The sequence below is a fragment of the Salmo trutta genome, chromosome 3 (assembly GCF_901001165.1).
Source record: "Salmo trutta chromosome 3, fSalTru1.1, whole genome shotgun sequence".
Lineage (NCBI taxonomy): Eukaryota > Metazoa > Chordata > Actinopteri > Salmoniformes > Salmonidae > Salmo > Salmo trutta.
In genome coordinates, this window is record NC_042959.1 from 47,239,434 (window position 1) to 47,266,797 (window position 27,364).

The 27,364-nt window shown below is 41.3% G+C and overlaps 2 protein-coding genes and 1 long non-coding RNA gene across 3 annotated transcripts; 1 reads left to right on the forward strand and 2 right to left on the reverse strand.

The window, feature by feature from the left end:
* Positions 1 to 66: 66 nt before the first annotated feature.
* LOC115176613 (uncharacterized) lies at positions 67 to 2,819 on the reverse strand. Its single transcript, XR_003872251.1, has 6 exons — positions 2,094 to 2,819; positions 1,276 to 1,593; positions 1,047 to 1,175; positions 766 to 906; positions 583 to 626; positions 67 to 461 (listed from the first exon to the last, which is right to left on the reverse strand). It is a non-coding gene; the product is annotated as an uncharacterized LOC115176613 (long non-coding RNA).
* Positions 2,820 to 2,868: 49 nt separating this feature from the next.
* LOC115176602 (cytochrome P450 4B1) lies at positions 2,869 to 10,976 on the forward strand. Its single transcript, XM_029736704.1, has 12 exons — positions 2,869 to 3,359; positions 3,503 to 3,647; positions 3,767 to 3,811; positions 5,164 to 5,291; positions 5,569 to 5,705; positions 6,033 to 6,187; positions 6,626 to 6,732; positions 7,184 to 7,374; positions 8,247 to 8,380; positions 9,211 to 9,275; positions 9,744 to 9,826; positions 10,376 to 10,976. Exons 1-12 carry the CDS (start codon positions 3,168 to 3,170, stop codon positions 10,551 to 10,553), a joined length of 1,560 nt encoding a protein of 519 aa, XP_029592564.1. The 5' UTR covers positions 2,869 to 3,167; the 3' UTR covers positions 10,554 to 10,976.
* Positions 10,977 to 19,504: 8,528 nt separating this feature from the next.
* LOC115176632 (nuclear inhibitor of protein phosphatase 1-like) lies at positions 19,505 to 26,860 on the reverse strand. Its single transcript, XM_029736752.1, has 7 exons — positions 26,750 to 26,860; positions 26,487 to 26,547; positions 25,590 to 25,743; positions 25,154 to 25,380; positions 24,755 to 24,899; positions 21,044 to 21,108; positions 19,505 to 20,850 (listed from the first exon to the last, which is right to left on the reverse strand). Exons 1-7 carry the CDS (start codon positions 26,851 to 26,853, stop codon positions 20,497 to 20,499), a joined length of 1,110 nt encoding a protein of 369 aa, XP_029592612.1. The 5' UTR covers positions 26,854 to 26,860; the 3' UTR covers positions 19,505 to 20,496.
* Between the last annotated feature and the right edge of the window lie 504 nt (positions 26,861 to 27,364).

Below are 27,364 nucleotides of genomic sequence, written 5' to 3' on the forward strand. Positions count from 1 at the left end.
CAGCAACTTCTTTACAAGTATGTCACAAATAAAATGTATAGACATATAAATACACAGGCTTTATGCTTTTTGAGATATAAAGCAGGCCTCTTCCTTTTTATTTTTTTTATAGTGGTTTAAAGGTTAAAAGTACAGAAGTGCTTGACACAGTGCAATACCAATTTAATAAAAACAAAAGGTCATGCCATAATGTGATTATATTACTTTTTGACATAGAATATAAAACAAACCAATTCAAAGCATACAAATCATTCCCAACAACAACAGTGTGCCTTTTGTGTGCCTGAGCACAATGGAAAAACTTGATTTAAACTATTTATTTACGCCTCTCATCAAAGTAGTGTCATTCTTAGTTCCTAGACCCTGATATGACTGTACACACACTCATTGTCATTTCTGATGTCATCTCTCTGTTGGAATCTCCTGACCAAGGACGAATAAACAAGTGTCGTTTCTTCCTCCTGTTGAAAGGAGATGCATAGATGTATGTGCATAATACTATACTGATGTGCAACTAAACATCATCATCATCGTTTTTATCGAGAATAACAGTAGTAATGTCGGCTAGATAAGATAACTTACAAAGCTGGTCCCCTGGCCACCACAGAGAAGTTGATTGGCAGAAGCTTAAACATTTGAACAAACAGACAAACATTTCCATTAAAACAGATAGGGCCTCAAACTGCATTACCATCTCCAAACAATTGTATTAAATCTTGTGATCTCCCCATCTTGAAAGATAACAATACGGAATATGTATCCTACCTGCGAGTATTCTCCATTTGAAATGGCATAATATAAACAGTGACAGTGCAACAAGGAAAAGGCACACAGCTGCGGAGACTCCAGCTACTGTTGATGCCAGACATTGAGTTTCTCGGTTATCTGGAGGAGTAGGCCCATTGTCTGTAAAAGAGGCAACAGTGTTGGGTAGTGTTACTACAGAAAATGCTGTTGGTAAAGTATCTGACAATCCTGTTGATGTTAGAGAACATGTGGAAAGTCAGTGAGATTGGGGTTGAAGAACCACTCCTTTTGGGTCTCACCTATGCTTTTGTTGGTGGTGTTGTTCAGAGCGGAGTCAAGTGCGTAATATGTGCTGGTAATCACATTCTTAGTTACTTCATGCATAAAACCACTGCTTGACACAGTGGTTATTACTGGCATGGGAGATTCTAAATAAAGAGATAGATGGTTAGGGTGAGCTGTAAACTATTTTAGTGTAGACGATCAATCTGCTTGCAAATGATCTCCATTTATAATAGGCTGACTAACCTTTTTCAAGAACAACTGAAGTGGACAATCCATTTGTGATCTTGTCATTTTTATACAATTCACATGAGTATATTCCTTGATCCTCCTCTGTAAAAGGGCTGATTACAAGTGAACGATTCCTTAAAACACTCTTTCTATGCCATAAATCTTTGGAAAGGAGATGTAGGCCACTTTTATCCTCATGAAAAATCTGGGTGCGGCGCTGACCAACACTGGTTGTACTGTAAAACCAGCTAAAAGATTCTGGATGATTTTCATTACTTATGCAGGGTATCAACAATTTTCTCCCAAGCGGTATGTGAAGAGGACTTGAAGATTCTACAACAGATTGATAAAAACAATAAGAAAGTACAATAGCATTACATGAAAGTACTGTTAATAAAGTGTTTATAAAATGTTTATATGTAAAGAATGGATGAATAAATGATGAATTGATGATTGAAATAGTTATCAATTTCTCTTATGCCGATAGAAAACAATAACAACATAATGTTAATTCAGCTTCATCAATAGCCTAAACAAATCACTCAATGCATGTCCTATTTGATTAAACTGATTAGCAGGTTTTCAACGTCCAGCGAGACATTTGAATATTGAAATTTCAATGAGTACTCAAAAACATATATTTTTAAGTTTCTGTGGTACATCTGTATGCTAATTATTTGGCTGTATAACAGTGTACAATAAGGTTAAACACTGTATATCCTTTTGAATTTTCAATAAAGGCCAATACATATGTGAGAATTCTAACCCCCAGGTAGTTTCACTCAGCTAAGTATTGAGTGATATTAATGTTTTTGTAAATTTCAGACACTTACCTGATGTTGGAAATGAGGCCCAAACCATAAATACAATAATTATGGCAGAGGTAGCGATCATGATTACAATAAACACTGTTGAGGCAGAGATTAGTCCCTACTTAAGCATTGTATTTAAAACAGCCACAAGTAATCTGCTTTAAAAAGTGTAGGCTACAGGCCTACGCCGAAACTGCCACTTAATGATTGTAATTTAAAGCTATAGGAAATTAAGCAGAAGTTACAAATCACAAATCGAACAGTTGATTCAGTAGGAAACAGAAATAAGAAATAATACTTTACATAAACATTTATCAACACCTCCCACACAGATGTTTCCTCTGAACCAATGGCATAGGCTGTGGTGTAGGTGTCAGTGACACAAAATGGGGTCCTTGACTAATGTGGTCTGGAGCTCCATTTTCCATCAGCGGGTTTGCATGCAGCTTCGTGCAAGGCGTTAACACCAAATGTGAAATCTGATGTGTTAATTGAGAGCATGTCATTAGTCACTAGGCTTATAAGCCTTCATCGGAAATGTTGGTTCCATTTCGTTGCAATTGCTGTTAGATACAGTATGTTTCGACCTAGATCGTGGCCTTTATGTTGTTATTCAGAGAGGGATAGCCAATCAAAGGGTTAACAGGAAGTCAACATGTGCTACCTGATTACAGTATATCATCTACTATATAATATAGTGGAGGTTGATGTCCAATGTCCAACATTTGTTTGTATTTTGTCCAGCAGTGGCCTCCTCTCGGGGTTCCCCAAGGTTGTGTGTTCTCCTGATAATATAGAGCTATAATCAGTCATGATGACTGTCAGGTGGGGAAACATGATTCTGATATTTGCAGAGCTGAATATTTGAAGATATCAAGGATTTAAGAATAAACAAGAATTAGATACATCAAGGCAAATAATTGGTATGCAGTGCCTTGTCTGCTCTGGCAGGCTGGACTCCGCCTCTCAACATTTGTCCCCCAATGACCTCAAACCACCCACCCTACTCTCTTCTGCTTCTCGCAGTTGTCTTCTCGTTACCTTTTGTTGTAAAAGTTGTCAAGGGTAGGCTTCGGCAGTTAGACGTCCATTGCAATGGAGTTATTTGAAACGTTGAAAAAAGTGACGCTAGATTCCTATCGCATTCATCACTTGGTTGCGATATTTAGCTTGGTCTATGTCATTCTTAAAATCTCTAAACTTATTGTCAAAAGGAATGAATGGATTCGGGCGCTCGAGACATTCCCAGGACCACCAAAACACTGGCTTTTCGGGCATGTACGAGAGGTAGGTTAAAATAAGAATTTCTTGAACGTGCACATTGAGTGACTTCGACATTGTAGCATCAGCTTCAGAGGCAAGTTTCGGTGTCACGCTCGTGCGTTTGCTGCTTTATAATATAAGTGCATGTTTTCTCTGTTGTCTTGCAGTTTAAACAAGATGGGAACGATATGTATAAGGTTGTCAAATGGGGAGAATCGTACCCCCTTGCATTTCAAATGTGGTTTGGTCCATTTGTTTCCATCCTCAATATTCACCATCCAGATTATGTGAAAACCATCCTGGCATCAACAGGTTGGTCTCTTTGGAACGACAATACTCACATCATTATTTAAACTGGTTGCATCTATGTATGTCTATCTATGGAATCTCAGTACATGTGATAGAATACCTATTCACTCTCTTTCTAATAGAGCCCAAAGATGACCTTTCATACAGATTTCTTATTCCATGGATAGGTAAGGTTGCATTGTCTTTGCCATAATCACACATGTTACAAATATTGAACCAACAGCATTAGATTCTATATATTTAACTGCAGATATTTTAAGAATAGGCATTTTCTAATATTCATCCTTTTGGGTGCAGTTCTGGTTTTCAATAACATTATGACCCATGCCACTTAGGCAATTATACAGTTATGGTTATAATGTACACTACCGTTCAAAAGTTTGGGGTCACTTAGACATTTCCTTGTTTTTGAAAGAAAAGCACATTTTTTGTCCATTAAAATAACATCAAATAGATCAACAATACAGTGTAGACATTGTTAATGTTGTAAATGACTATTGTAGCTGGAAACGGCAGATTTTTTAATGGAATATCTACATAGGCGTACAGAGGCCCATTATCAGATGGGATGGAAGGCTGGCCTTCTAGCCAGAGTTGCAAAGAAAAAAACATATCTCAGACTGGCCAATAGAAAAAAAAGATTAAGATGGGCAAAAGAACACAGACACTGGACAGAGGAACTCTGCCTAGAAGGCCAGCATCCCGGAGTCGCCTCTTCACTGTTGACGTTAAGACTGGTGTTTTGCAGGTACTATTTAATGAAGCTGCCAGTTGTGGACTTGTGAGGCGTCTGTTTCTCAAACTAGACACTCTAATGTACTTGTCCTCTTGCTCAGTTGTGCACCGGGGCCTCCCACTCCTCTTTCTATTCTGGTTAGAGCCAGGTTGTGCTGTTCTGTGAAGGGAGTAGTACACAGCTTTGTACGAGATCTTCAGTTTCTTGGCAATTTCTTGCATGGAATAGCCTTCACTTCTCATAACTAGAATAGACTGATGAGTTTCAGAAGAAAATTATTTGTTTCTTGTCATTTTGAGCCTGTAATCAAACCCACAAATGCTGATGCTCCAGATACTCAACTAGTCTAAAGAAGGCCAGTTGTATTGCTTCTTTAATCAGGACAACAGTTTTCAGCTGTGCTAACATAATTGCAAAAAGGGTTTCTAATGATCAATTAGCCTTTTAAAATGATAAACCTGGATTAGCTAACACAACGTGCCATTGGAACCCAGGAGTGATGGTTGCTGATAATGGGCCTCTGTACGCCTATGTAGATATTCCATAAAAATCTGCCGTTTCCAGCTGCAATAGTCATTTACAACATTAACAATGTCTACACTGTATTTCTGATCAATTTGATGTTATTTTAAGGGCAGAAATGCGCTTTTCATTAAAAACAAGGACATTTCTAAGTGACCCCAAACTTTTGAACGGTAGTGTATATTCTTTACCTCTATTCTTTTGCATGAACGCACAACATATGTGTTTCTCAGGATGTGCTCTCTGTCTCTCTCTATCTAGGGGATGGTTTACTGGTGTCTGGAGGTCAGAAATGGTTCCGCCACAGAAGACTCCTGACCCCTGGCTTCCATTACGATGTTTTAAAGCCCTATGTCAAAATGATGGCTGATTCTGCCAAAACTATGCTGGTGCGTTTTGTTATCTCTACCCTAATTACTGTATAGTTTGACAACCATAGCCTATTTAGGGGGGGATTTCTGGATACAAAAAAAGCTAATTGCATAAGAGTTAACGTTACATATTCTCCCAACTGTATTAGAATGCTGTATAGTTTGACAACTGTATTTGGAGGGAAATTCTGCATGAACAAGCTAAAGGGGTAATTTAATTTAATAAGGGAGTGATGTACTATGAGTATGTGCATGTATGTGCAAGTTGACTATGTCTGTCCTCTTTCTGTTCCAGGACAAATGGGAGACTCACTCTAAATCCGACGAGTCATTTGAGTTATTTGAGCATGTGAGCCTCATGACACTGGACAGCATTATGAAGTGTGCCTTCAGCTCCAACACTAACTGCCAGACAGTGGGAGGGGGAGAGAGGTCAGTCAGTTAAATGTTTTTAACCACTGCATTATCTGCCATTTACATCTGCCCATGTTGAAAATCTTGTCCTGTCAGTGTTAATGGTATAAAAATTGAAAGCTGGTATAGGATCAGATTTTCCTTTTAGATCATAATTCATATGATTATATAGACAGAGGGGACCTGATCCTAGATCAGCACTCCTACTCAGAGACTCTTTGTGAGTACGGGCCCAGAGATTTTTCGGGCCAGATCACATGATCAGGACAAACTCAGGGCCTTGCCTATAAGCAATGATTGAGAGGAAGTAACTTGTACTTTTCTGTTGTTTTACTCTCATTTCAGTGGAACCAACTCGTACATCAAGGCTGTGTACGAGCTCAGTGATCTGGTGAATGTCCGCTTCCGGACCTTTCCCTACCACAGCGAGTGGATCTTCCAACTTAGCCCACATGGGTACAAATACAGGAAAGCATGCAATGTAGCACACAGTCATACAGGTGCGTTCTGTGAATGAAGGTTGAAATTATTATCTTAATCCCCTGCACCAGCAGGTCTCAGCCCTGAAAACATTTATATGTATGAATTTGACAAAGCAAATATACGCTGAAAAAGCAGCATGTATGCATTCGCCTTGTGGAGTATGCATGTATGTATTTCCTATTGATTATACATCTTGTATTCATGTACAGCTATAGGCTTAACCATGTTATAACCATGTCATAAGAATGAGCTATGCTGCTGCTGCTATGTCTGATGCTCTCCCATGATGTGTTCCTAGGGAGTTTTTCCCTAGCCTCCGTGCTTCTACGTCTGCATTGCTTGCTGTTTGGGGTTTTAGGCTGGGTTTCTGTATAGAACTTTGTGACATCTATGATGTAAATAGGGCTTTATAAATACATTTGATCGAACATTTTATTGATGCCCTCTGCTTGTAGAGGAAATCATACGAAACCGAAAAGAAGCCTTGAAGGACGAAAAGGAACTGGGCAGGATACAGGCTAAGAGAAACCTGGACTTTCTGGATATCCTGCTCTGCGCGCGAGTACGTCACACCTCTATTACGCTACTACACTATTATCCACCATTATGCCATTTATGCAATCATCTAACCAGGTCATTAGTTAAAACGGCTACATCGGCGATGACATAGTGTGTCATTGAATGAAGTCAATTCGAAAAGAAACTCATCGTAGCCTCAAAATCGCCAGTGTGCTAGAGTTTCTTTTCTATTCATTATATTCTCTCTCCATGCAACTGGTAACACGATAGCCTGAGTGCCAGTTTGTTTTTGCTATCCAACTCCTTGTCAGTCATTGTCATGCCAAACACATGGCTTGGCTTGACAATGAGCAATGGAGTTGGCAAGAGAACAAACCGATCTGAGACCAGGCTAGCAACATTATAGGTCTGCGAGTTATACCTTTTCCATAAAATGAAGCCAAACAAGGAAGAGCATGCAAGGATCTGATTGTTCCTTCTGGTTTTCAATCCAGGACGAGGACCAGCAGGGCCTGTCAGATGAGGCTATCCGAGCGGAGGTGGACACCTTCATGTTTGAGGGGCACGACACCACAGCCAGTGGGATCTCCTGGACCCTGTACAGCCTGGCCTGCAACCCAGAGCACCAGCAGATCTGCAGGGACGAGGTCATCAGCGCCCTGGAGGGGAGGGACACCATGGAATGGTAGGTTCTACTGTCCAGGGCCCGTATTCATAAAGCGCCTCAGAGTAGGAACGCTGATCATGATGATTTAAAAGACAAAACTCATCCTAGATCAGCACTCCTACTCTGAGAGGCTTTATGAATACGGGCCCTGATTTAATGTCCTGATCGTGTTGCATGTTAGATATGCTTTCATTTGGCTGGAGGAGAGTGACAAGTGGAAGGCTGTACTGTCCAGATTTATTGTTCAGAGATCATGCTGTGGGGTGTATTTCAGTTTCAAGGTTTTATTTGGTTATTTTACAGTCCGCAGCTACAATATATATATAAATGACTCTTTTGTTACTTTGGGGATCATTTAACCTTTTACTGCAGTGGGCTAAATCAGGGTCACTCAGAGTTATTCTGGGTAGTCTTAAACAAATCTACTTTGAAACAAAAGTATACACCTCACACACATGGTTATGGGCTGTACCATGTCAGATATAGAGTTGAAATGTATTACATTTAGAGTTTGCATCCCAATATTCCACTTTATATACATCACAGAAGACTGAAATATAACAAAATAGTTTGACATAGAAACACCGGATTTTCTTCATACATTTTTTAAATATTTATTCATTATGAAATATTAATAACATATTAAAATATTAATAACATTCCACCCATGAGGCCAAAGAGGGCGCTTTTGGTAATTGACTGCAGCTAAGGGCTACATAATCACCAATAGGCTCCATGTTTGGAACTAGTTACCAAAGCCGTTCCTTTATTTTAGATATAGAGTAAAGCAAGGGAAATCAGCCTGTATTTGCTCTTAGATTGGAGCCACACAATACATGGCAACGTGTTTACTAAAAGAGAATATAAAGATAATGTTTTGCATTCTTCAGGGAAGATCTCAGTAAAATACCGTACACAACCATGTGTATAAAGGAATCCCTCCGCCTCTACCCTCCTGTACCTGGGATGTCCAGGAAGTTAACCAAACCTATGACGTTCTTCGATGGGAGGACTGTGCCTAAAGGTAAATGTGTACATTTAAAAAAAAAAAATGTTACATTGTGATGTACTGAAGGGGACTTTTTTGTACATTTTACTGGACTGAGGCGAGATAGTGGTAGGAGAGTGGGTCGCACAGGCAGTGGGTCGGAATCAAACCGACACTGGTAGGTATATTTGCTGTAGGCAGTGGAACTAACCACTACACCGACCACTCCAGGCCATGCAGGGGACTTTTTTAAATTCTAGTTTTAAAGGCACAATGGCTCTGTGCCTTAACATGACAGTCCTCCCTAACCTTTGCCTCAGTCACCGGCTATAACAAATGAAATATTAACTCATGTTTGTTTGTCAACAGGGCTAGTTCTCCTTATTGCAAGGTGATTAGGTCACCAACTCGTTAGAATGTAGAGACTAACTGGAACAGTGTGTCTCTACAATCAGTGTTTATATTTATCTTTTTCATAAAGAGTGATGTATTTTCTAGTGCCAGTTTCTGGGACACACATTAAGCCTAGTCCTGGACTAAGTCAATTGTTCATTGAAGGTCCTCCATTCGAAGTGCTTTTTAGTCCAAGACTAGGCTTAATCTGTGTCCTGGAAACTGGCCCCTAGTATTTTTTTATATCAAATGAATCGGTGCTGTTGGAGCATTCTCCCCATGTTCTTCTCATCGTGTTTATTACTGCCAAAGACCAACAAAAATCTGTCCAGATACTTTCTGCCTCAGCAGATGGATCCTTCTGAGGCATTGGACAATATTATCACTGTGTCTATAGGAAACAAAACAGATGTCAAGCGCTGACACCGTGTAACACTGTGGAAGTCTAATTCATCTCTCTTTTCTCCCTCTAGGTTGTCTTGTTGGAACCAGCATTTTTGGCATTCATAGGAACGCAACCGTTTGGGAGAACCCTAACGTAAGCACACCGTCTTGATGAACACAATTTCCTCACGAACATTTCACAGGGTTAATATCGTTTGTGATTAGTAGTAGAAGGAATGCTAGCTTGAACAGCTGAACATGCGTCATACAATCATGTGTTTCTGGTCTAGAGTATTGACAGAGGAAGGGGCTGTTGCTGGGTTAGCTTGTCATGAAATCCTTATGACCTAGCAGTATGCCCATGGGTCTGATTTTGACTAGTCTATCGCTATAAGAGTCAGGGTATACACAATAGGGAACTGAAACCTGTTCATACAAGCCTGGTGGCAGTTTGTCTCACCAGCCTGGTTTGTTTGTGCTGTCTTGCCAACTCATATGGTCATGTTTGCAGTGACAACGAACAAGACAACACAAACATATTTGGGACCAGCTGTCTACATATATGGTCTTTTCCACTGTTTCTATTTACTATTTGTCTCTCTTCTATTTTGTATTCTCGTAGGCATTCGACCCACTCCGATTTCTGCCCAAGAACTCTGCAAAAAGATCACCCCATGCCTTTGTCCCCTTCTCTGCCGGCCCAAGGTTCGTTACCACACCAGTGCCATGTGACTCAGCCACTTTTTAAGAGAGCAGCATTGGCAGCAGCGTTTGGTTCTCACATTAGTAGTCTGGGTCTAGGATGGAATCATAGACCTACTCATTTACCTGACTGGATTCTGGAGCCCTTCGGTCCCTTGATGTCTGTGACCTAGATCCAAGCTAGCTATAGTAACACCCATTGTTGTGTCAAAGGGGGATGGGACATAGCATGGTCCCAGATCTGTTTTGTACTGTCTTGTTTGGCATGACAATGAAAGTAGGAGTTGTCAAAACAGCACAAACGGATCTGGGATCAGGCTAGATCCCATCCCCCTCTGACACAACAGTAGTTATTATCGGTCTGTGGAGTAGACACAGGCTGAACTCACTTCAAAGAGCTGTAGGTTCTGTCTAATGATATGGTCATGTTTTATTATATAAAAGAGATATAAACCTTTGATAATCTTACCGCATAACTTTTTTATTACACAGGGTGAATGTACAGTAGTTCTACAACACAATTCTTTCAATGTCTTTTTTCTCCCTCTGTAGAAACTGCATCGGGCAGAACTTTGCCATGAATGAGATGAAGGTGGTGGTGGCACAGACACTCAAGCGATATCAGCTGACCGAGGACCCAACGAAGAAACCAAAAATGATTCCAAGACTGGTGCTCCGCTCACTCAATGGGATCCATGTGAAAATCAAACCTGTCGATCTTGTACCATAAGGAATGTTATGGTCGCACTTTTATTATCAGGCATAGGCTACTGTTTGTGGAATGTTCATATGAATTTGTTTTTAACATGCTAATTCACCAGGAAATGGGAAATAAAACTTAGATTTAAGGAATATTTTTCAAATATGAACTTCTCAAAGCTATATTCAGAATTTTAATTTAAATATCCATGTAAAGGGAATTTTATATAATGTCTTATATACAAAGATGAATTTAACACTAATTTATGTTACTAATATTTTGCCAGTAATTAACTGCCTAAATGTTGTTTGTTTTTCCTTTTGACATATAGCCTATGGTAAGTCAATGTCCCTTGTCAGTGATGTGACAGTTTGAAAAGGAATAGACATAGGTTTGAGTTAATGTTATTGTCACTATTTTAATTAAATGTGTGGTGCAAACCACTCGGGAAATTGCTGGTGTAATCCATTAATTTGCGTTCTCTCAAATCAATGTATTTTCAAGACAGTTCCGTTGAGAGTGTACCTCTGTCCCTTTAAGAACAATAAGAAGTACTTATAACATGATTTCTCTTCGTTGTTATCCATAACATGCTCCTCCCGTTGTGGGGTCTGAGACGCCGACGGCTCCCACCATTAGCTCTGACAAATTGAAAACCCTAGTCATTGGCGACTCCATTACCCGCAGTATTAGACTTAAAACTAATCATCCAGCGATCATACACTGTTTACCAGGGGGCAGGGCTACCGACGTTAAGGCTAATCTAAAGACGGTGCTGGCTAAAGCTAAAACTGGCGAGTGTAGAGAGTATAGAGATATTGTTATCCACGTCGGCACCAACGATGTTAGGATGAAACAGTCAGAGGTCACCAAGCGCAACATAGCTTCAGCATGTAAATCAGCTAGAAAGATGTGTCGGCATCGATTAATTGTCTCTGGCCCCCTCCCAGTTAGGGGGAGTGATGAGCTCTACAGCAGAGTCTCACAACTCAATCGCTGGATGAAAACTGTTTTCTGCCCCTCCCAAAAGATAGAATTTGTAGATAACTGGCCCTCTTTCTGGGATTCACCCACAAACAGGACCAAGCCTGGCCTGCTGAGGAGTGACGGACTCCATCCTAGCTGGAGGGGTGCTCTCATCTTATCTACGAACATAGACAGGGCTCTAACTCCTCTAGCTCCACAATGAAATAGGGTGCAGGCCAGGCAACAGGCTGTTAGCCAGCCTGCCAGCTTAGTGGAGTCTGCCACTAGCACAGTTAGCGTAGTCAGCTCAGCTTTCCCCATTGAGACTGTGTCTGTGCCTCGATCTAGGTTGGGCAAAATTAAAAATGGCGGTGTTCGCTTCAGTAATCTTACTAGTATAAAGACCTCCTCCATTCCTGCCATTATTGAAAGAGATTGTGATACTTCACATCTCAAAATTGGGTTACTTAATGTTAGATCCCTCACTTCCAAGGCAGTTATAGTCAATGAACTAATCACTGATCATAATCTTGATGTGATTGGCCTGACTGAAACATGGCTTAAGCCTGATGAATTTACTGTGTTAAATGAGGCCTCACCCCCTGGTTACACTAGTGACCATACCCCCCGTGCATCCGGCAAAGGCGGAGGTGTTGCTAACATTTACGATAGCAAATTTCAATTTACAAAAAAAAAAACAATGACGTTTTCGTCTTTTGAGCTTCTAGTCATGAAATCTATGCAGCCTACTAAATCACTTTTTATAGCTACTGTTTACAGACCTCCTGGGCCATATGCAGTGTTCCTTACTGAGTTCCCTGAATTCCTATCGGATCTTGTAGTCATAGCAGATAATATTCTAATTTTTGGTGACTTTAACATTCACATGGAAAAGTCCACAGACCCACTCCAAAAGGCTTTCGGAGCCATCATCGACTCAGTGGGTTTTGTCCAACATGTCTCTGGACCTACTCACTGCCACAGTCATACTCTGGACCTAGTTTTGTCCCATGGAATAAATGTTGTGGATCTTAATGTTTTTCCTCATAATCCTGGATTATCGGACCACCATTTTATTGCGTTTACAATTGCAACAAATAATCTGCTCAGACCCCAACCAAGGAAGATTAAAAGTCGTGCTATAAATTCTCAGACAACCCAAAGATTCCTTGATGCCCTTCCAGACTCCCTCTGCCTACCCAAGGACGTCAGAGGACAAGAATCAGTTAACCACCTAACCGAGGAACTCAATTTAACCTTGCGCAATACCCTAGATGCAGTTGCACCCCTAAAAATTAAAAACATCTGTCATAAGAAACTAGCTCCCTGGTATACAGAAAATACACGAGCTCTGAAGCAAGCTTCCAGAAAATTGGAACGGAAATGGCGCCACACTAAACTGGAAGTTTTCCGACTAGCTTGGAAAGACAGTACCGTGCAGTATCGAAGAGCCCTCACTGCTGCACGATCATCCTATTTTTCCAACTTAATTGAGGAAAATAAGAACAATCCGAAATTTCTTTTTGACACTGTCGCAAAGCTAACTAAAAAGCAGCATTCGCAAATGGAGGATGGCTTTCACTTCAGTAGTAATAAATGTATGAACTTCTTTGAGGAAAAGATCATGATCATTAGAAAGCAAATTACGGACTCCTCTTTAAATCTGGGTATTCCTCCAGGGCTCCATTGTCCTGAGTCTGCACAACTCTGCCAGGACCTAGGATCAAGGGAGATACTAAAGTGTTTTAGTACTATATCTCTTGACATAATGATGAAAATAATCATGGCCTCCAAACCCTCAAGCTGCATACTGGACCCTATTCCAACTAAACTACTGAAAGAGCTGCTTCCTGTGCTTGGCCCTCCTATGTTGAACATAATAAACGGCTCTCTATCCACCGGATGTGTACCAAGCTCACTAAAAGTGGCAGTAATAAAGCCTCTCTTGAAAAAGCCGAATCTTGACCCAGAAATTATAAAAAACTATCGGCCTATATCGAATCTTCCATTCCTCTCAAAAATTTTAGAAAAAGTTGTTGCGCAGCAACTCACTGCCTTCCTGAAGACAAACAATGTATACGAAACGCTTCAGTCTGGTTTTAGACCCCATCATAGCACTGAGACTGCACTTGTGAAGGTGGTAAATGACCTTTTAATGACGTCAGACCGAGGCTCTGCATCTGTCCTCATGCTCCTAGATCTTAGTGCCGCTTTTGATACCATCGATCACCACATTCTTTTGGAGAGATTGGAAACCCAAATTGGTCTACATGGACAAGTTCTGGCCTGGTTTAGATCTTATCTGTCGGAAAGATATCAGTTTGTCTCTGTGAATGGTTCGTCCTCTGACAAATCAATTGTAAATTTCGGTGTTCCTCAAGGTTCCGTTCTAGGACCACTATTGTTTTCACTATATATTTTACCTCTTGGGGATGTCATTCGAAAACATAATGTTAAATTTCACTGCTATGCGGACGACACACAGCTGTACATTTCAATGAAACATGGTGAAGCCCCAAAATTGCCCTCGCTAGAAGCCTGTGTTTCAGACATAAGGAAGTGGATGGCTGCAAATTTTCTACTTTTAAACTCGGACAAAACAGAGATGCTTGTCCTAGGTCCCAAGAAACAAAGAGATCTTCTGTTGAATCTGACAATTAATCTGGATGGTTGTACAGTCGTCTCAAATAAAACTGTGAAGGACCTCGGCGTTACTCTGGACCCTGATCTCTCTTTTGAAGAACATATCAAGACTGCTTCAAGGACAGCTTTTTTCCATCTACGTAACATTGCAAAAATCAGAAACTTTCTGTCCAAAAATGACGCAGAAAAATTAATCCATGCTTTTGTTACTTCTAGGCTTGACTACTGCAATGCTCTACTTTCCGGCTACCCGGATAAAGCACTAAACAAACTTCAGTTAGTGCTAAATACGGCTGCTAGAATCCTGACTAGAACCAAAATATTTGATCATATTACTCCAGTGCTAGCCTCCCTACACTGGCTTCCTGTTAAGGCAAGGGCTGATTTCAAGGTTTTACTGCTAACCTACAAAGCATTACATGGGCTTGCTCCTACCTATCTTTCCGATTTGGTCCTGCCGTACATACCTACACGTACGCTACGGTCACAAGACGCAGGCCTCCTAATTGTCCCTAGAATTTCTAAGCAAATGGCTGGAGGTAGGGCTTTCTCCTATAGAGCTCCATTTTTATGGAATGGTCTGCCTACCCATGTGAGAGACGCAGACTCAGTCTCAACCTTTAAGTCTTTACTGAAGACTTATCTCTTCAGTAGGTCCTATGATTAAGTATAGTCTGGCCCAGGAGTGTGAAGGTGAACGGAAAGGCTGGAGCAACGAACCGCCCTTGCTGTCTCTGCCTTGTCGGTTCCCCTCTTCCCACTGGGATTCTCTGCCTCTAACCCTTTTACAGGGGCTGAGTCACTGACTTACTGGTGTTCTTCCATGCCGTCCATGGGAGGGGTGCGTCACTTGAGTAGGTTGAGCCACTGACGTGGTCTTCCTGTCTGGGTTGGCGCCCCCCCCCTTGGGTTGTGCCGTGGCGGAGATCTTTGTGGGCTATACTCGGCCTTGTCTTCGGACGGTAAGTTGGTGGTTGTAGATATCCCTCTAGTGGTGTGGGGGCTGTGCTTTGGCAAAGTGGGTGGGGTTATATCCTGCCTGTTTGGCCCTGTCCGGGGGTATCATCGGATGGGGCCACAGTGTCTTCTGATCCCTCCTGTCTCAGCCTCCAGTATTTATGCTGCAGTAGTTTGTGTCGGGGGGCTAGGGTCAGTCTGCTACATCTGGAGTATTCTCTTGTCTTATCCGGTGTCCTGTGTGAATGTAAATATGCTCTCTCTAATTCTCTCTTTCTCTCTTTCTTTCTTTCTCTCGGAGGACCTGAGCCCTAGGACCATGCCTCAGGACTACCTGGCATGATGACTCCTTGCTGTCCCCAGTCCACCTGGCCATGCTGCTGCTCCAGTTTCAACTGTTCTGCCTGCGGCTACGGAACCCTGACCTGTTCACCGGACGTGCTTGTTGCACCCTCGACAATTACTATGATTATTATTATTTGACCATGCTGGTCATTTACGAACATTTTAACATCTTGACCATGTTCTGTTATAATATCCACCCGGCACAGCCAGAAGAGGACTGGCCACCCCTCATAGCCTGGTTCCTCTCTAGGTTTCTTCCTAGGTTTTTGGCCTTTCTCAGGAGTTTTTCCTAGGGAGTTTTTCCCAGCCACCGTGCTTCTTTCACATGCATTGCTTGCTGTTTGGGGTTTTAGGCTGGGTTTCTGTACAGCACTTTGAGATTTCAGCTGATGTACGAAGGGCTATATAAATACATTTGATTTGATTTGAACATATCCAAGCCTATACGGTTTACCAGGCAAGTTTGTATTTTGCATGGCGTTTCCAGCACGCTACCTTACGTAACTTTAACACTTCTTCCCTCGCTGCCACTTGAATCTACATAGCACTTCAAATGATTTGTATTTTATTTATTTGAGCTTTTTTTAAATACATAAAACAATCAATTTAAGTACTATGGGATAGTTCACCCAGATTACAAAGGTAATATTGGTTTCCTTACCCTGTAAGCAGTCTGTGGACAAGGTGCAACAGCAATCCATGCTCTGGTTTAGTTTCCCTGGCACTGTTTCAACACGCTATCCCTATCAAGTCATGGGACCGGTTTTAGCATTTTTCACGCATCATGTTCAAATAATCTATAAGTGAGCTTGAGCTTCACAATCAATTTGAGATACTGTTGGATGACTTGGACATGATGCACAAACAATTCTAATATCAGTCCCATGACTTGAATGGGATTTGTGTCACAAATGCTAAAACAGTGCAAGTGAAATTCAACCAAAGCATGAATTGCTGTCATACCTTGTCCATAGACTGCTTACAGGGTAAGAAAACCAATGTGTCATTTGTTTAATTGAGTAAACTCTCTTTTACAATGCTTTAATTTTGGATGGTAAATCCTACTATGTGGTGATGTGAATGTGTTCCTTCCTTGTTGTGGTGATTTGGGGAACAAAACGGAAAATAATAGATGGTCAGAAACGCACTGAGAAAGCAGTGGAAATGCAAAATGATTCAATGTCCACACCCATCCACAAAACCAGTGCTTTAATACTAGTGAGTTTTCTATGTGTTGGACAGGTCACTGACCTTAACTATATTGTTGTTAAATGATTCTAAACTTGACTTGTTGGACTGGTATTCATAATGACTAGAGAAAGCAGCCATCCTGAACATCAGCAATGCACGGTGCCACATCAGGGGCCTGTGCAGGATGTAACGTTGCCGAACGTTCAGATAGACAATTTCTGTTCTACCCAACACATTTGTCTGATAGGGAATCGTGTCAGCTGTATTCAGTCTATTTCTATCTGCAATAATAACGTGCTTTCCAATCCCTAAATACACCCAAGATGCTATGGGTTGGGGTCAATTCCAGTCAATTCAGGATGTACCCGGAAATTCCAATACTCTTCAATGAGGTATTTGGCATTCTTTCTGAATTGACTGGATTTGAAATGGAATTGACCCCAACCCTGCTATGGTGTCACATGAGTATGTAAAGTCTGAACCACCACCCAACAGTTAGCATCCATGCCACTGAGTAAAGGGTCACACTAGATGGGCATCTCCCACCTGATGGATTGAGAAACATTAAGTGCTGTTTGGGCTGGCCTTCACCACATAACTGACAGATTGGCATGCTCTGACCAACACTGATGGCTGTGTTCAAAGTCCTCACAAATGAGTCTGCCTGTTCAATATTTGTTTATGAAATATTCTGTACCAGGTCAAACACTTCATGCAATGTGCTAGTAGATACTGAGATAGCTACCATCCTTGGAATGCAAAAAATAACTGACAAAAACCCAATTTAATAATGGTGTTTGAAGATATAGGCCTACTACCACCACGTAAAAATGACAATACTCTGTAAACCGCACATAAAGACATGTTTGTGACAAACTTCATTTTTTATTTACAGTGTATTATGTGAATAAAAAAAGCCATCATCATCCGAAAGAGGAACAAAAGGTCTGGGCACACGTCTGTCCATCTGTACAAAGTTGATACAAATAGCATGGCTTGTGCAAGATTGCTCAAATATAACAAATGTTTAATTAACCAGTAAAGGGGGCAACCTAAGAATTTATTTGGCTGGTGTGAAAACTAAACGCAGTTCTTTGAAGCTCAATTCTGAGAGCCCTTTTATGGGTGTGATGCAAGACCATGTGTACCATATTTAAAAATGAATCATTTCAAAGGCCTGCAAAACAATAATTAACAGCAAATTGCACCAACTGAGAACCTTACCACCTTTTATTTCATGTGACCAATCCATTTTAAATCGGTGGGTCAGATCAAGCAAATTTACATTGTACATATCGCCATCTAGAGGACTACAGGACTCACTAACTTTCAGGCAGAGTTGCAACTCACAGGTCATACCGATATCTTTTTGATAATGGGCTGACAGCATTTAAAAATACTCTGTGCAGGCTATTAATGTTTTTTTTTTATTACCGAGATTGATTGTGAATGTAAACTGATTAAACATAACATTCTCTCCTCACGGCACTCATCTTGATAGAAGTGTAAAAATATAAAGCTACAGTCCTATTCCGTCTTTAGAAAATAACATTTTTCAGAAACTCTGAACTGCTTATGTCAATTCCTATAATAATCCATCTTGTATAAAACAGTTTTACAAATAGATATTTAAAAAAAGAAATGTACAGTGCATTTGGAAAGTATTCAGACTCCTTGACTTTTTCCAGCGTTATGTTAAAGCAATATTCTAGAATGGATTAAATTTAAAACATTCCTTAATCTACACACAATACCCCATAATGACAAGGCGAAAACAGTTAGAAAATTTGCTCAATTTATATAATAAATAAATACCTTATTTACATAAGTATTCAGACCCTTTGCTATGAGACTCTAAATTGAGCTCAGGTGCATCCTGTTCCCATTTATAATCCTTGAGATGTTTTTACAACTAAATTGGAGTCCACCTGTGGTAAATTCAATTGATTGGACATGATTTGGAAAGGCACACACACACCTGTCTATATAAAAAGTTCCCACAGTTGACACTGCATTTCAGAGTAAAAACCAAGCCATGAGGTCGAAGAAATTGTCCGTAGAGTACCGAGACAGGATTGTGTCGAGGAACACCAAAAAATGTCTGCAGGACTGAAGGTCCCCAAGAACACAGTGAAGTTAGGAACCGCCAAGACTTCTCCTAGAGCTGGCCAAGAACCCAATGGGAGTTCCTCTTTAGAGATGGGAGAATCTCAAAGAAGGAAAACCATCTCAGCAGACAGAAGCCACTCCTCAGTAAAAGGCACATGACTCTCATACCATGAGAAACAAGATTCTCTGGTCTGATGAAGCCAAGGTTGAACTCTTTGGCCTGAATGCCAAGCGTCACATCTGGAGGAAACCTGGCACCATCCCTACGGTGAAGAATGGTTGTGGCAGCATCATGCTGTGGGGATGTTATTCAGCAGCAGGGACTGGGAGACTAGTCAGGATTGAGGGAAAGATGAACGGAGCAAAGTACAGAGAGATCCTTGATGAAAACATGCTCCAAAGCACTCAGGACCTCTGACTGAGGCGAAGGGTCAACTTCCAACAGGACAATGACCCTAAGCACACAGCCAAGACAACACAGGAGAGGCTTCGGGACAAGTCTCAATGTCCTTGAGTGGCCCAGCAAGAACCCGGACTTGAACCCGATCTAACGTCTCTGGAGACCTGAAAATAGCTGTGCGTCGACACTCCCCATCCAACCTGACAGACCTTGAGAGGATCTGCCGAGAAAAATGGGAGAAACTCTCCAAATACAGGTCTGCCAAGCTTGTAGTGTCATACCCAAGAAGTCGAGGCTGTAATCGCTGCCAAATGTGCTTCAAAGGGTCTGAATACTTATGTAAATATGATTTCACCTTTTTATTTTTAACTTTGCTAAAATCTCTAAAAACCTGTTTTTTGCTTTGTCATGATGGGTTTTAAGGTTTAGATTGATAAGAAAAAATACATTTTAGAATAAGACTGACGTATCAAAATGTGGAAAGTCAAGGGGTCTGGATACTTTCCGAATGCTCTGTATACGCATGTTTACAGTGAGCAAAAATACTACGTCCAACGATCGACTTCAAACCAATACTGAGACCGTATAGAAGGAAGTGGAGATAGTAATATGGAACTCACAGTGACCAACCATATAACGATTAGGCTGTGATGATACCAGTATCGCAATGTGTTTTTCCATGGCAAAAATGATAACACGGAGCAGGTCCTTTAAAAACCTCCTGTAATATTGTGCGCTGTAGCTTGGAAAATAAATACATGTGAATCTGGATGAGAACAGTGTTTGTTTCCAACATAAGGGCTGTTTTCCTAAGTTACATCCACTTCATGTTTGTTTCCCTGCACGATGCCCGACTATCAATTAGAGAACGGCCATGGGACACCGATTTAAGCCACAAGTTACTGACCTGACCAACTGACCTGGTCTGCCAAGAACTGCCTTTTTTATATGACTTAATTTGTAAAACGCATCAAACATTCAGCTCCCGAAGGAGTGGTGTTTCTGTCTTCATGGAATGTACTACTCAAGTCTTTGGGATAATCTTTAGGAGAACGAGGAAGTAACGTAGAAAACATTAACAAAACTATAAAATCCCCAAGTAAAATCGATCCGCCTCCAACGGGTCATGGTCCCTGATGTCTCCGCCCATACCCTGAGAGTCAGCCCTGCCTCCACCACATAGGCTCTTTCCCAATTTGGCTTTCCAAGGATTCCTCGTGTCCTCTCTCCTCGCCTCAGACTCAAAATATATTAGAGAAGGTCCAAGAGGAAACAGCCTTGGATCTTCTCCAATGCATGAGAGAGGACGCAAGGAATCAGAGGAAAGACAAATTGAGAAAGAGCCGTAGTGTAGGGAGAGGGTTAGATTAGTAGGGATGGGGTGGGCTTCTTGCCTGGCCATGCCTCTTTGGCATACTTTTTCTTGCGGGGCTCATTGAGGACCTCAGAGGGATAGGGGCCTGTGACGGGGACAGGGTTGAGGGTGACAGGTGGCTGGGGGGCATCCGGGGCCAGGTTCACCTCTGGAGCTGGGTTTGGGAAGGGCAGAGGGAGACCGCCCAGGATAGTGGCTCCGCTCGGGGCCCCGGTGGGGTGGCCCTCGTGGCTGGTGGGTGGCAGGTCCCCGTAAAGGCCGCCGCCGAAGGTGTAGTTGTGGATGCGCCTCGTGACAACGTCGTCCATACTAAGTGAGCCGTGCCTCTCCATTTTCTGTTTCTAGAGTGGAAATGACAAAAGATTGAGTAGCAACTCATCTGCAGGCTATGAATAGTGTATGTTTCTGGAATATCATTGCAATTTTCTTAATCATCGGCTTCCTTAAATGGCAATGTGATTGTACAAAAGGATCTTGACACCTCAGGTAATAGATGCAATTTAGCAGCTTACTATGGATAAAACCCAGGCTTACCTTTATAGGGACGACAGCAGTCTGCACCATGTTCCTGAAGCGCCCCACTGAGGGATCAATGTCCTCTGTAATGTTTCAAGAAGCACTGAGTTACCGCATGCATTACGAGTGAAGCAAAAGGTTTAGATTGGGTGAAAATAATGAAGTGTGTGCCAATCAAATCAAATTTTATTGGTCACATACACATGGTTAGTAGATGTTAATGCAAGTGTAGTGAAAGTGTAGTGAAATGCTTGTGCTTCTAGTTCCGAAAGTGCAGTAAGTACTAACAAGTACAGAATGACTATCCTATACACACACACACACACACACACAGTAAGGGGATGGAATAAGAATATATACAGTTGAAGTCGGAAGTTTACATACACTTAGGTTGGAGTCATTAAAACTCGTTTTTCAACCACTCCACAAATTTCTTGTTAACAAACTATAGTCTTGGCAAGTCGGTTAGGACATCTACTTTGTGCATGACACAAGTAATTTTTCCAACAATTGTTTACAGACAGATTATTTCACTTATAATTCACTGTATCACAATTCCAGTTGGTCAGAAGTTTACATACACCAAGTTGACTGTGCCTTTAAACAGCTTGGAAAATTCCAGAAAATGTCATGCTTTAGAAGCTTCTGATATGCTAATTGACATCATTTGAGTCAATTGGAGGTGGATGTATTTCAAAACCTACCTTCAAACATGGGAAAATCAAAAGAAATCATCCAAGACCTCAGAAAACAAATTGTAGACTTCCACAAGTCTGGTTCATCCTTGGGAGCAATTTCCAAATGCCTGGAGTATAAACATCATGGGACCACGCAGCCGTCATACCGCTCAGGAAGGAGACGAGTTCTGTCTCCTAGAGATGAATGTACTTTGGTGCAAAAAGTTCCAATCAATCCCAGAACAGCAGCAAAGGACCTTGCGAAGATGCTGGAGTAAACAGGTACAAAAGTATCTATATCCACAGTAAAACGAGTCCTATATCGACATAACCTGAAAGGCTGCTCAGCAAGGAAGAAGGCACTGCTCCAAAACCGCCATAAAAAAGCCAGACTACGGTTTGCAACTGCACATGGGGACAAAGATCATACTCTTTGCAGAAATGTCCTCTGGTCTGATGAAACAAAAACAGAACTGTTTGGCCATAATGACCATCATTATGTCTGGAGGAAAAAGGGGGAGGCTTGCAAGCCGAAGAACACCATCCCAACCGTGAAGCACGGGGGTGGCAGCATCATGTTGTGGGGGTGCTTTGCTGCAGGAGGGACTGGTGCACTTCACAAAATAGATGGCATCATGAGGGAGGAAAATTGTGGATATATTGAAGCAACATCAAAAGACATTAGTCAGGAAATTTAAGCTTGGTCACAAATGGGTCTTCCAAATGGACAATGACCCCAAGCATACTTCCAAAGTTGTGGCAAAATGGCTTAAGGACAACAAAGTCAATGTATTGGAGTGGCCATCACAAAGCCCTGACCTCAATAAAATTTGTGTGCAGAACTGAAAAAGCGTGTGTGAGCAAGGAGGCCTACACCAGCTCTGTCAGGAGGAATGGGCCAAAATTCCCCCAACTTATTGTGGGAAGCTTGCGGAAGACAACCCGAAAGGTTTGACCCAAGTTAAACAATTTAAAGGCAATGCTACCAAATACTAATTGAGTGTATATAAACTTCTGACCCACTGGGAAAGTGATGAAAGAAATAAAAGCTGAAATAAATCGTTCTCTTTACTATTATTCTGACATTTCACATTCTTAAAATAAAGTGGTGATCCTAACTGACCTAAAACAGGGAATTTTTACTAAGATTAAATGTCAGGAATTGTGAAAAACGGAGTTTAAATTTATTTGGCTAAGGTGTATGTAAACTTCCGACTTCAACTGTACATATAAATACATGGATGCGCGATGGCCGTGCAGCATAGGCAAGATGCAATTGATGGTTTAAAATACAGTATATACATATGAGATGAGTAATGTAGGATATGTAAACATTATTAAAGTGGCATTATTTAAAGTGACACCTTTATTAAATCCATTTATTTAAGTGGCCAGTGATTTGAGTCTGTATGTTGGCAGCAGCCTCTCTATGTTAGTGAGGGCTGTTTAACAGTCTGATGGCCTCAGTTTATGTAAATACTTACAGTACCAGTCAAAGGTTGACAAACCTACTCATTCAAGGGTTTTTCTTTATTTTTTACTATATTGTAGAATAATAGTGAATAAATCAAAACTATGAAATAACAAATGGAATGATGTAGTAAAAAAAAAAAAAAAAGTGTTAAATCAAAATACATTTTATATTTGATATTCTTCAAAGTAGCCAACCTTTGCCTTGATGACAGCTTTGCACACTCCTGGCATTCTCTCAACCAGCTTCATGAGGTAGTCACCTTGAATGCATTTCACTTAACAGCTGTGCCTTGTTAAAAGTTAATGTGGAATTTCTTTCATTCTTAATGCATTTGAGCCAATCAGTTGTGTTATGGCAAGGTAGGGGTACAAAAGATACAAAAGATAGGGCTATTTGGTAAAAGACCAAGTCCATATTATGGCAAGAACAACTCAAATACGCAAAGAGAAACGACAGGCCATTACTAAGACATGAGGGTCAGTCAATTCAGAAAATGTCAAGAACTTTGAAAGTGTCTTCAGGTGCGGTCACAAAAACCATCAAGCGCTATGATGAAACTGGCTCTCATGATGACCGCCACAGGAAAGGAAGACCCAGAGTTACCTCTTCTGCAGATGATACGTTCTTTAGAGTTACCAGCCTCAGAAATTGCAGCCCAAATAAATGCTTCACAGATTTCAAGTAACCGACACATTTCAACATCAACTGTTCAGAGGAGACTGCATGAATCAGGCCTTCATGGTCCAATTGCTGCTAAGAACGCACTACTAAAGGACACCAATAATAATAATAAGAGACTTGCTTGGGCCAAGAAACACGAGCAATGGACATTAGACCGGTGGAAATCTGTCCTTTTGTCTGTAGTCCAAATCGTAGATGTTTGGTTCCAACCGCTGTCTTTGTGAGATGCAGAGTAAGGTGAACGGACGATCTTCACATATGTGGTTCCCACCGTGAAGCATGGGGGTGGTGGTGTGATGGCGTTTGGGTGTTTCCTGGTGACACTGTCAGTGATTTATTTAGAATTCTGCAGCGATATGCCCTCTCGTCTGGTTTGCGCTTAGTGGGACTATCATTTGTTATTCAACGGGACAATGACTCAATACACCTCCAGGCTGTGTAAGGGATATTTGACAAAGAAGGAGAGTGATAGAGTGCTGCATCAGATGACCTGGCCTCCACAATCATCCAACCTCAACCCAATTGAGATGCTTTGGGATGAGTTGAACCGCAGAGTGAAGGAAAAGCAGCCAACAAGTTTTCAGGGAACTACTTCAAGACTGTTGGAAAAGCATTCCAGGTGAAGCTGGTTGAGAGAATGCCCTTGAATGAGTAGGTGTCCAAACTTTTGACTGGTACTGTAAATCAGGGCCCATGTTCACAAAGACTCTCAGAGTAAGAGTGTTAATCTAGGATCAGTATTTTCTTTAAATCATAACATTTGAAAAAGTCTCTTAGACACTGTGAAATTTGAAGACAGGCACAGAAACACTTTTCCTCAACTACAGATAAAGAACCAATACTTCAACAGCACTGGGGTACTGATGTTAGGCCAATGGAGTTGAAGAGAGAGCTTACCCGGGTTGATGACCTCATCGTCCTCGTTGAAGGTGACTCTTGAGTTCCGCCTCTTCCTCTTGGGTCTCTGGATATCTAGGTTGCCCTCCTCGATGGTCAGGGTGGAAATGCGCTTGTTGTGGGCCGTGTTGAACTCCGTCAGGTTCTGTCACAGCCCAGACCAGGGGATGGATGAATGTTTGGGAAAGGAGAAGTGAAACAAAGTTAACACTAAACACACGGAATAGGAATCAGCGAGAGCTAAAAAACACTAAAGATACTGACAGAACAAAAGATAAACTATGTAAAGCAGGACATAGTGAGTTATCTATAGCTACTGTGGTAATAGTACACACCCTACTTAACAGCATGTCCAGACAAATGCCCAAGTAGACAACTACAGAAGACACACAGACACACCTCTAGCTCGGTCTCCTCCTCTGGTAACCCTAAGAGACCCTTAGACCCCTCCTCGTCCTCTCCGGCCTTGCTGTCCCCCGTGGCGGCGTTGGTTCCTTGCTGGCTCTGAGGTTTCTCCCGGATGGTGTAGGCTCGCGTGGACGCCCCAAACGACATGGTGGAGTCTATGGGGACCTGCTGAGGCTTATTGGGCTCCAGGCGGATGTGTCCCAGGAAGGTACCATGCGCTGAGAACGTAATTTAAAAACTTCAAGTCCACATATCATGTACGGATGTAATTTAGAAAAAGTAAGTGAAGTAAAGAGTAATAGTTGCACAGCCTTTATTCTACAGTGCACTCCTCTAAGGCAATGCAACGGTTACATTTTGAGTACTTTTTACTAGCCGAGGTAAGATAAACTATTTTACAGACTGATGTACACGACAGTTCACTTACTGCTGTTGTTATCAATAAGGAACACCCTCTTCAGGTGCTTGTGGTAGACCAGGGCAGCATGCACGCGTGAACATGACTGGTGGTCGATGGTGAAATCACACATGTCCGGGTTCCTCCCGAATAAGTAGTACTTCTTCTCGTCAATGATCAGTTTCTTCAAGGATTAACAACAGATTGGGCAATACATGCATTTTCTTATGTCACATCATAGCCTGGTCCCAGATATAATTCTGCTTTCTTGCCAACTCCTCGTCACTCATTCTCACACCAAGCTGTTTTAGCATGACAATTCCATAAGGAGTTGGCAAAAGATCCTAAACAGACACCCAGGCTAACAACACTGATAACATTGAATGAAATCCTTGCCAGCTGTAAGAAACAGTTTAAAGCCCTGTGCCTCTGAGCCATAACTCAAGAGTGCACTCATGAGCTTAAATATCAGGGCTGATGTTTCTGTGGACCCTTTCTTATAACCCAACAGTCACAGAACTCAGGCACCAGGATGCACTGGGCTGAGGACAGTCGTGTCCATATCTGGTGCATGCATGTATGATCAAATTTGTTTATTTAGTTAAGTACACCATGACACCTAGCTACTTATATTGAATTATACAGACTGAAGTAGACTATATTGTATATTGAAGTAGACAGTCTATACTATAGACATTTATAGGTAAACTACATCACGTAGGACCATATTCTATGGTTCTCTAACACAGCTTTTGATAGAGCTGGTACAGTTGGTTAGTACAGAAAGTAAGTAAACCAATGACTGATGTATTATGCAAGATATTAGCCATATTCTAAGGAACCATACAGAATATCTAGCCTTGTAAAGAGTGCAGATAATACAGACAGGCAGTTCATATTTTCGCCACAGAAGCCCTAAGCTCTTACCTCGACCATTTTGTCACCTTTCATCACGTCCAAATGGAGTCCTGGAGGGGGCTTGCCTGCCCTGAAAACAACAAGGACCAAAAGCTATGCACACCATTCAATGAAATGAATCAGCTAGCTAGCATATGTTTGCTAATAAGACGTGGCTGAAAGGAATACATACGTTTCTAGCTACAAAATAAAAAAGTAATGCTGTTTTGTGATTTCGCATGCACTTTATGTCTTTGTACAACGTAAATATACCGGTAAATGCATTTTCTCACCATGTTGGACAATCAAAAGATGGTAAGTTTGTAGCAGTTGCATTAGTCGCCATCTTGCAAGATTCTCCATTCACAAACCCGCTGGGTAAAATGTTACCTTGCATTGGGAATTGTAGTTTTGTGGGGTTAAACCCTTGACAGCCAAATCTCTCTGTCTCTGCCCAAATGGATGAAAATAAATTAATACATTCCATTATCTACAATGATTTGATTCGACTCTAGAAAAAAAGGTTGCATACTGAAATGTAATAGCAATGATTCAAAACTATGAACTGTGAACACACACACGCACTAACGCATACAGTTATTATGCTTAGCTTTCATTATCGCTCATTCACTTGAATCATATTGAATAGCTTCAAGAATAGTCAATAGTATAGACAGTTTTTTTATTGAAAAGCCACTGGGCAGAATAACATAGACTACTAGAGCAACATACTCCTTGTTTCATATTACATTTATAGATTGCAGATTGTAGGAAGTTGCGGTGTCATTTCATGTTGGTAGACGTTGATGTAGCTTCCCGTTTATCACAGACCATACACTTTTGCAGAATGTATTTTAATTATACCTTTGAACTGCTATGGAGTAGAGTACAGAATGTTTATTATTCCC